Genomic DNA, 11,231 nt, shown 5'->3' with positions numbered 1-11,231 from the left:
TATTTACTATGTTCTGTATTTTGTGTTTTTATTTCTGTTCATTACATTCGAAATTACCAAATGGAGAAAAACATGATAGTATGTTCATTACAATGTCTCAAGAAAGATTAAATAATTTGGAAATTTTATCAATTGAAATGGATTTATTATCAAAGCTTAAATATAATAATTTAATTAATAACTTTGCATCTCAAAAAGAAAGAAAATTAAATTTTATATAAAATCTATATTTTAAAGACTAATATTTAAGTTTTTTTATAAAATATTAAGGCCCCAAATATTTTTCTCTGCCTAGAGCCTAAAAACGCTTGAGACGACCTTGCTTGCCATATTTCTATTCTTCTTTTTTCCTATGTACGAAAATTTATTTATAGAATTATCAATTATTTTAGATCTTTTACCGATTCATTCATGTACTTTCTTATATATACCAATTGTGTTAATCTTTTTTCTCATCATGATATTTACCACCTACTTTTTAAATTTAATTATACTCTTCTAACTTCTAAAGAAAGCCTTTTACCTTTTTCTACTTAATAATACTCTTTTATGGGTGTCCCTCACTCTTTATCTCTTATGACTATGGAGTTTGAGTCGATTTCCATTTTGCATCCTTTTGGGAAAAAATGTTGTTCCTTATATCAACTTGGACCATAATTTATTTACCACAATAGAATAAATACTATAGTGTTATAACTATAGATTTTTGTTCCTTTGTATAAATGTAATTTTTTTAACATAATACATTTTTAAATGTAAATATAATAGAACTTCATTTATTTTCTTATGATTTACCAACTCAAATTCATTTTTACACTACTGATGGAGCCTTTTTTATATTTTGTAGTCTCAAAGTGGACATTTTTATGACTGTATCGATATCTACAAACAACCAGCGTTTGATAATCCTCTTCTGAAAAATCACAAACTTCAGGTATGAAATCACAAAATTCTTTAAGCTCGATACCATTTATTAGTTGAATTTTTACAGTATAACTAATTTATATATGTTAACCATAAAAGAGATTTTATAGACTCTGAAAAAATTTTCGTTAATCACATGTGTATTAGATAAATACGAGAGAGAGAGAGAGAGAGAGGTTATAAATAAGCCAACAGCTTTGGTGCTCCTTTTGAGTACCGATGTCATCTTCTGTAAATAGAAAGATTTAAAATTTAGCTCTATAATCCACAATTTAAGGGTTTATGCGGTTGATAGGCCTTCCACACCTACATTTGTAAATAGGTTGAACTTAGAGGGTAATTTTGGAGTTGAAAACATCATAGAAAAGGTTAAAACTAATATTTGAGAAGGGTTAGCTTTCTTCAACTAATTTCTCACTTGATCTTTAACAAAATCTAATTTGGTCGTATTCCATCATATTAGATTTCTCTCTTCTATTTTTCCTTCCATATTTATGACAAAAAAATATTATTTTTATGATCTATATTCATTATAAGATTATTCTCTCTTCCTATTATTTTCCTTTTAATAGATTAAATTTTTTCTTAAATAAATTAAATTAATAAAATCTTCACACACTTATGATTACAGATTTTATTGGTAATAGGCCTGAAACAAATCATGATTAAAAAAGTAGATATGTGGTATAAAATTATTCTCTCAATTCCTAGATATGTCGAGAAACCCTAGGCATTTATCTGAAGAGTTTTGAACCTTTGAATACTCAAGGGAAATTTGAAGAAACTTTAGGGTGTTCAAGTGTAATTTACTCTATTATCTAAAAAAAGGGTACATGATACAATATATAAAAAGAGAAGCATTTATAGATTTGTAATCTTGGTTTATTAAAAAATAAGTCACATTTATAGATTCTTTGTTTATATTTTTGAGCAACATATTATGAAGCTGGTGTAGAATATTTCTGAATTGAGTTTTATTTATTATTATAATTAGAAAGTAGGAAAAGTATAAAATTATCCAATGTCACATTGCTATAAAACTTATTTACCCTATACTTTTATTATGAAACTAGTTTAGGAATTGGCTAAAGTTGAACAATTTTTACTCACAAATATTAGGAAAACAAGGAAAGAGGCTTTGTTTACTTAAACACATATAATCTTTACTGAAATAAATCTATTAGTTACTCATTTATTTAATAGTTTGACATTTTTATTTCTCTTTATTCAATGAATTAACTGATAGAAGGAATTATTTAATGCAGATGAGACCTAGCAGTTTTCCTGAAGGTATGACCATTAATTCAAATTTGCACAAGAACACCACTTGTCCACGTGGAACGGTTCTTATTCGCCGAACTACTAAGAATGATTTAATACATGCCAAAACTCTTCAAAATCATGTCAAAAGACATGTTACGAGTTACGCAACAGAGAAAGAGAAAACTAATATTGGAATTGGACGCCATGTGAGTAGCCCTCTTCATTTTGAATCGTTTACCTAAATTTACAGCAAGTTAATTTACAAATTTATAATTTTTTATGAAATACTTTTGCACTCATGGCCTAAATAAGTTGTAAAAGGCTGATAATGGCATTTAGTACCTTACGAGGTAATCTTCTTTTCTATTTAATAACTTGATATTAACATGATTTAAGTTAGCTTAGAATATCAACTTACATTTTATTTACGATATTATTTTGTTGTACTTGTCAACTTTTAAAATATGGTCAACAGATATAGTGTTTCATGAAGCTTGATTTTATTGAGGAGCATAAGTTTTATTGATAGAGATATTTTACTATTTTCATGTCACTATGTGTATTAAAGTGAAATGTTAAACTTTATACTTTTCCTCAAGAATAATGATGGCTATAAAGCCTCTATATTTAATTAAGGAGATTTAATGAAATACTTTCTGCTACAAAGAAAAGTCTAAGTACTACAAAAAAAATTTTTGGTCAATGAAAAATCTTTTATTCATTTACCAATTGAAGAATTTATGTACATCAAGATCTCAAAACTAAGAAGTCTAAACAAGAAGCTAATTACAAATTGACAATCTAACCTTTATAGCGAGATAAGCAAATCTCTATTTTCAGCTAATATAGTACTGTTTAGGTATATGGTTAAGATATCCATTTTAATATCCTTAACCAAATGTTCTGCACTTCTACATCTCTGCTTGAATAATCTGGCATTTCTCTCTTTCCACAAATTGTATATTGTAGCCGATATTGCCATCCTTTTAGCATTTTGTGTGAACCCTTTAACTCACAGTCTGGAATTAAACCAGTTCATTAGTATACTCCAATCACAAGCTTTCCAATCAAACTTAAGCCAGTCTATAATGGCAGTCCACACTTCCCTTGAGAAGGAGCAATCAAAAAATAGGTGATTTTGGCTCTCAAGACCTGCACCCAAACATAGATAGCAAGTATTTGCATTAATAACCCCTCTACTCATCAATCTATCCTGAGTAAGTAACTTGTTCTGAACAGCAAGCCAAAACACAAAAGAATGCATCAGGTAATTCATCTTCTCCCAGACTGTGTTATACCATAGCATCATTTGAGTAACAAGGGAGAATGCAACATACACTGCAGATATCTAGATTTTAGAGTTCTTGTAGCATGAACTAAGAATTTGCTTCAAATTTTCAACTCCTCCACAAACATTCAAGGCTTTATCCCTGAGTCTCAACAACTGCTTCTACATCCACGAGTCCCCTGATCTAGCATTCACATGCCAAACATCCAAATGTTTGAAGTAATTACCGTGAATCCATTTAATCCACAAAAATTCCTTATTAACATGAATATACCATATGCTTCTCAATGCTGATATAAGGTTCCATATATAAGAAACCAGAGGTACTCTAAATGATTGTTCAGATTTACCCCATAAGAACTTTCTGCATAACTCATCCATTTTCATGGTAACTTTGACAAGCAGGACGAAATTAGATGTCAAGTAATTTTGAACTCCTAGAATTACACTTTTGATGACTTGCAATCTCCCTGCATATGAGAGATTATTATGCTTTAATCACTTCTGGAATTGGCTAGATATTTTATCAACGAGAGGATTGCAATCAACATAGGAAAGCCTTTTACAAATGAGGGGAACTCCCAGATATTTGAAAGGGATGATGCCTTCAGAGAAGCCCAGGAAGCTACTTATAGCTCCTTTGACAGAATCTTTCACCCCCACCATAGAAAATAGAGCATTTGTCCAGATTAGCTTCAAACCCTGTGGTATCACTAAAATATCTGATACACTGATATAGTTTTTTAACTTAACATAAATCCCCTTTTGAAAATAATAATAGGTCATCCGTAAATATAAGATGAGTTATTTTGAGGTTACCACACTTTGGATGATACCTGAATAACCTGTCACTCTTTAACTGATCTAATCTCCTTGAAAGATACTCCATATGCAGAATGAAGAGATATGGCGAGAGGGGATCACCCTGCCTTAATCCTCTCTCTCCCTTAAAATAACCTTGGAGGGAACCATTGAGTGATATGGTATATTTAGGGGATGATATGCATGCCATAATCCAGTCAATCATCACTTTAGGAAACCCCAGTCCTTTAAGCATTTCTTTCAAAAAATTCCAGTTGACTGTATCAAAAGCTTTCCTTATATCTATATTTAACATAACCCTTGGTAAAATATTCTTCCTGCTATAGATTTTGGCTAGCTCATGAGCTAATGAGATGTTGCTTCTAATTTATCTGCCTTTGACAAAAGCACATTGGGCTTCATTAACTAAATACCCCCATAACAGGTTTTATTCTATTTGCCAGTATCTTAGAAATAAATTTATAGAGGGAGTTGCGACATGATATGGGTCTAAAATCAGAGGGGGACTTTGGACAATATACCTTAGGTATAAGAGTAATGGATGTAGAGTTAACCATCCCCAACAATTTCCCATTCTTGAAGAATTCCTCAATGGCTAATGTGACCTTCTCCCCAATTACAGGCCAAGCTGATTTGTAGAAAGCTACACCAAACCCATCATGACCAAGGAGCCTTGTTATCATCTATTGAAAAGATTGCATTTTTAATTTCTTCTTTTGAAACTGGACTGGACAGATTTTTAGCTTGTGTTTCATTCAAACAGGGCCCAGACTGGGTGGTATTAATATTAGGAATAAGAGTATCAGTAGCAGTTCCCATAAGATCGTAGTAAAAAGAAACCAATTCATTGGCAATCTCATCCTGGTCAGAGATTATTTTCCCCCAAGCCATTATAGAGCACAAACACTTTATTATGATGCCTATAAGATTTAATTACTGAGTGGAAGAAGCTAGTGCACCTATCCCCTTGAACACTCCAATTAATCCTAGCCTTTTGCTAAAAAAATAACAATTCACAATCCAGGAGCTTGTTATAGGTAGCAATACATTCTCGTTCGTTGTTGATAAAATCTGGATTGAAGGGGTTAATATGAAGATTTCCTTGAGCTTTTTCAAGTGCATTTCTTGCTCTCTGTACCTGTTCACTAATATTATGATAGTGTTTCCTGTTAATATCTTTAAGAGGACCCCTCAACTACTTGAGTTTCTTACAAACTGAGAACATTTTATATCCTTCTACCTTAGATTGCTAGAATTTGGAAATTATTGGAAGAAATCAATCATGCTTGGTCCACATTTTAAAGAACTTGAATGGCCTTTTCCCCTTTAAACAATCATCATATACAGACACCAATGCAGGGGAATGATCAGAAAAGCTTGGAAGTAAAAAATCTACCTGGCTAGAGGTGTACATGTGAACCCATGAATCATTCACCAGTGCTCTGTCAAGCCTGCTCCACACTCTAGAGACATGGTCTTACTTGTTATTCTAAGTATAAAAGCACCTTGTAGTCTTTAGATGATTTAAATGACAATCATCAATAAAGTCCCTGAAATCCTTTATGTCAGGATCTGATAGGATAGAACCACCAAGTTTTTCCTCATTACTGATTAAAGTGTTGAAATCACCACATAGGAGCCATGGAGTATTCCCTATTGATTGGTGTTAATCTTCAATTCTAACCAAAAATCCTTTCTAGCCTCTAAATTGTTATACCCATAAATTGAAGTAATAACACAATCCAATTTGCCATCCAAGGATTTAACTTTGCAAGTAATATGTTGATCTTATAGATTGATAATTTGGATATCAAGGATATTTGGATCCCAAATGATCAAAATTCTAGCTTTTCTAGGACTACTGACATTTGATAGCCATCTCCAGTTTTTAGCAAAGTTCTTGGCTATAACCAACAACATACTACCACTAATCTTTGTTTCAAGTAGAGCTAGGTAAGAGAGGTGATATTTTGATAAGAAAAGCTTTACCAAATGTTGTTTAGAGGATTTGTTTAATCCTCTAACATTCCAGAATGATAGGTGCATCATGGCCTCCCCCCTCTATCAATAGTAGAGGGATCAATATCTAATATATCCAGGTATGAGAATGTGTTGGTAGGAATAGTAGCCTTATTGTTTATGCTTTTTTGAACATGAATCCATGAGCTATCCACTTGAGGGGAACGTTTAAAATTAAATTTATCACCAGAACTGGCATGCTCAGCATGCACAACGTGCATAGGCTTGTGCATAACCGGCTACCTAGTATTTATCTTAGATGATCCTTGTAAGCCTCCATACTCTTTCTGATGACAATGCAGACTTTTACCTAGAGAATTACCCACCAGAAGCTGATCTAGTACAACATTTCCTCTAGTATCCAAGTTCAATTGCTGGTCATTACCTTCATGCCTAGAATTTTGGTCACCAATGTTGAGGCTAACATTTATACCTTTCATTTGGTGATTCCTCTCCTGCTCATGAGAACCAGAGATTTCATGCACACTATCCTTTTTAGTGAGATCCCTCTCCTTCTCAACATTTCCATGTATTGGATTTTGATTAGGAATCCATCTTTGAGTCCTAGGATGTCTTTTACAGAATTTTGTGTCATGTCCTACTTGTTTACACAAATCGCACAATCTAGGCCTTAGTTCATATAACACCTTCTGATTAAATTGTTTCCCTTTTTGGATCTTGAATGGTGATTTGATCTGGAAGAGGGGAAGGCATGTTAACTTCCTATTAGTAGTTAACTTGTTAGTTGCAATGGGGCGACCAATGACACTAACAATTTTACTAATGCTTTTAGCAATCCATAGGTTAAGTCTCAAAACTACAGGAAGTTGTATCCACATAGGATAACCATATTCATTTGTTTTGTCAATTTCTTCACCACTAGACCACGACTTCAATAAAAGAGGTTGAGAACCAAGAAACCAAGGTCCTTTACTCAAGATCTCATTCATTTATTCTTTTCCCTTGAATTTAAATAGGAATAAACCAGGCTTGAGCAAGCAAACTTCAGGTATCATATGTTTCCAGACTCTTTGCACATAATTTTCCATCGCCTTGAATTTAACATTTAAACCCATAACTTGACCAATTCGAGAAGATTGCCAAATTGAAACACCCTCATTCCATTCTTCATCATTGAAAGTGACTACATCCTTAGCTTCAGTGGGCATATAGTTCAAATCCATTCCACATCCTGGCATTCTATTGTCAGAAAGAAGCTAACCCAGCTTTTTCCAATTTTTCCCCCTTTGGGAGAGGCATGGATTTTATTTAAAGATTCCAAAGGGGGAAAATCAGAATGCTCATTAGAAATTCCACCAATTGAGATAGTACGCAACTCCAAATTATCATTAAATAATACATTAATATTACTCTCTTTAGGATTCAATGGAACAGTAACCCCCTCAGTAACCAGTTTAGAATTCAATGGAATTTTGCTAGTATCATATATCGATTCCAACTGGTATTCTTGGTTTAAAGACGAATTAGAAGAATCTTTTCCATTTTCCATCTGATCCGCCCAAGAAACCTGAGCTGAACTACTAGATCCATTATGAGATAGGGGACATTTACGAAGTTGACGAGTTTGAACTCCTGACAGAGGAGGAGCAGCTCGATCTTGACTAGGAATTGCAGAATTTCCATTGATTTTGATTTCTTCTCTCCTCTTGGACCAGTTGATCCCATGACTATAAAATCTTCATCATCTTCTTCAAAACAAGCATCTGAATGATCTCCAGAGGACATTAGATTCAATTTTGAGGCTCTCAATCCAATTTCTAAGATTTTTTCCCACAATTTTTCTTCTTCTTAGCCATCAAGAACTCGGCGGGGGCGCAAGATAGCAACTCAAAAATTGCCCGCTATTCTGCACCATTCAGACCGCTCCTAGTACTGCAAAACTTAAATGAAATATTAAACATTTATTTATGAGGAAACTATGATAATTAAGAATCTTAGTTTGAACAAAACATCTTTACTTAGGGAAACAAAAATATTTAAACAGTTTACACGTGAACAAACAAAACTATTGATAAAAACTGCTTACCTACAAGAACATCATATTGTAAAAAATTGATGAAGTGTTTCACAACTTGCATTAATATGACAAATCTTTGTTTCTAAGTCGTTTCATCTTGTTTTCTAATGAATTTGTTGTTAAATAGTATGCAGTTATGAAAACTACAATTGGTGAATATTACGGAGCAAGTGCAAAGCTTATTGTTTATGGTTTTCCAAATATCAAAGTTGATCAAAGCACCATAAGCCAAATATGGGTTCTTGGAGGTGCTGCTGGACCATTAGATGAAGTAAACGCTATACAAGCAGGATGGAACGTAAGCAATTAACTGTATTATTTAACTTACTCAGATTATAATATCTGCAGTTTGTTTAAATAAAAATAGAAACTCACTTGAATTTCCTCTAAATATGTTTTCTACTTTTTTTTAATAATCTAGGTATATCCGAGTTTATATGGTGACTATTTAACCCATCTATCTACATTTTGGACGGTATGATCTATGAATTATGTCTAACTTTGAACTTAAAAGCTAAAATTTTTTTTTTCTTGGTTTCATAAATATTATAGTTTGTTACTAGCTGGGGATTAACAAAAATTGATTAAATATGTGTACAGGCTGATGGTTATGACACAGGTTGCTACAATCTCCATTGTCAAGGATTTATGGTTGTATCTCGCGACTTTAGTCCTGGAATGGAAATAACCCAGCTTTCTACCTATGGTGGGATTCAAAAATCCATTGACATAAGTATCTTCAAGGTAAAACAATAGCGAATTAACTTGGCTTTGGGAAATTCATCTCAACAACAAACTTCATTGAAGCTCGATTAGCCTATAAAGTGACTCTCATTTTCCAATGAGACCTAAAAACGGACGCTGACAATAATAAGTTCTAAATTGGCGCACTTAACTACGAGGCCTATTTCCATCATTAAAATTTTGATTTGAACGTAAAAATTAAGAATTTTTCATATATACCCCTCAAATCTCTCACACTTACTGATTTTCCCTTCAAATTTAAATATTTGCAAAAAAAACACCAATTCTCTCTCCCCCACTCCACTTACATCACCTATCTTCTCAACCTCTCTCCTCACCCACTTCTCTTTCCTTCAAATTTAAATGTTTGAGGAAAGAAAAGAGAGAAGATGGGAGAGGAGGAGGAGAGTGTGATGAGAGAGGAGAGAGAAGGTGAGAAGATGGGAAAGATTGGAGAAGGAGGGAGAGAAGGAGGTGAGGATGAGGATCTTGGGGTGGAGGAAAGAGGCGAGAAAGTGGGAAAGGGAAGGGGACGATGATGATGAAGATGGTGGAGAGAGAATGTGTTGATATTTTTTTTCTTTTTGCTACAAATATCATTAACAATTAATTTTACCATTCAAATTAAAAATCCAACAATGGGAATAGGCATTATTGATTTACTATGTAAGTTTTTATGTTTTATTATTATTTTCGGTGTTAGTTTTTAAGCCTTATTGAAATAGGGTACACTTTATAGGTTGATCTGATAGTTTATCTTTATCTTAGGCTCTATTTGTCAACTTTGAAAATAACCTAATTCACTTTTGAACCAACTCCACTTGGCCTAAGTTAGTCTAAGCTAGACTTTATAGAACTAGTTCTAATTTATAACTTAGTTTGGAAAATTTTTAGACTAAAACATATTTGGGTCATTCTCACCTAGTTCTCTTTTGGACCAAGGTTGTATTGGTTTGTTTTTAGTCTAGTTATTGAGCAAAATTGGACTCAAAAGAACTAGTTTACTACACTTTTTTTACTTTGCCAAACTATGGCCAAGCACACCTATTCTGTACTCACTAAAACAAGTCTACTGAGTTTGCCAAACAAACTCTTAAAGTCTTTTGTGTACCATTGATTAGTATATTGGAAGTGATATGTCTATAAATTTAAGTCTGAAAAAGAAGTTTGATAGCTAAATTTCAAGTTTTCAAGCTCGTGGAAATCAAGTGTTGACCACATTAAATTTTTTGTAAGAAAATTCTCTCATGATTACTAGATGAGTTTAAAAACAGATGAGAAATAACTTCATCACAAAAATGATCTTTATGTTGGTAAAATAGAATAGGGATGGTGAATAGCTACACCCCTATAATACATGGTTTTTATGTGTGTGTGGAGTGGGGGGAATAACTCTTATTTTTTGTCCTTCTCATTGTAGGATCCAGAAGAAGGAAATTGGTGGTTAACCTATGGGGAAGAAAGATCACTAGTGGGATATTGGCCAAAGGAGCTTTTCAATAATTTAGAGAAACCTAATAGGGTTGATTATGGTGGTGCAGCTTACTCTCCCTACAATGAACCTAGTCCTCCCATGGGAAGTGGTCATATGCCTTACGAAGGTCCAAATAGGACATGCTATTTTCTGAATATTAAGTTAGTAAATAAAAGAAATCAGCTTTACAGTCCAAAATCTAACAGAGTCAGACTGAGATCTACTAAACCTGACTATTATGGTATTGATGGAAATTATGACTCATGGTATCCAGATGGTTACAAATTTCGTTATGGTGGTCCTGGAGGATACACTCGGATGAAGGATGTATGATAATTTTCTTGCTACAAAATAAAATAAATATTTGGTTTATGGTAGCATTACATCATTCTATTGTTGAATTTATCCTTAGCCTTAAGTCAAACATTGTCATGAATTCCTAGGAGTATATTGAAATTTCCTTGCTGAGGAAGGTTAGATGCCTTTCCCACAAGACATCGTTTTTTCTATATTACTAGAGAAGAAAAAAATATTCTCTTATGTCAAACGAACGTGTTTAAGTAATCACTTAAATTTGAAAATATTTCACCCATGCGACATAGATAATCTCAAGTAAACATGTATTCAGTTTTCAATATATTGAAATGAAAGTAATTGAA

The 11,231-nt window shown here is 33.0% G+C and overlaps 1 protein-coding gene across 1 annotated transcript; it reads left to right on the top strand.

Annotated features, from left to right (window-relative positions):
- Positions 1-847: 847 nt before the first annotated feature.
- On the top strand, positions 848-10,905 carry LOC109827571 (the record flags this gene model as incomplete). The annotated part of the gene is made up of 6 exons (XM_020394574.1): positions 848-934; positions 2,190-2,267; positions 8,482-8,652; positions 8,776-8,829; positions 8,955-9,098; positions 10,519-10,905. Coding segments are annotated over 6 exons (921 nt in total), but the record flags the coding sequence as incomplete, so codon positions are not given.
- Positions 10,906-11,231: the final 326 nt, after the last annotated feature.

This window comes from Asparagus officinalis, unplaced genomic scaffold (assembly GCF_001876935.1).
Source record: "Asparagus officinalis unplaced genomic scaffold, Aspof.V1 AsparagusV1_Un300, whole genome shotgun sequence".
Classification (NCBI taxonomy): Eukaryota; Viridiplantae; Streptophyta; class Magnoliopsida; order Asparagales; family Asparagaceae; genus Asparagus; species Asparagus officinalis.
The sequence above is the reverse complement of the archived record's forward strand: the minus strand, read 5'-3'. Positions and strand labels throughout refer to the sequence as shown.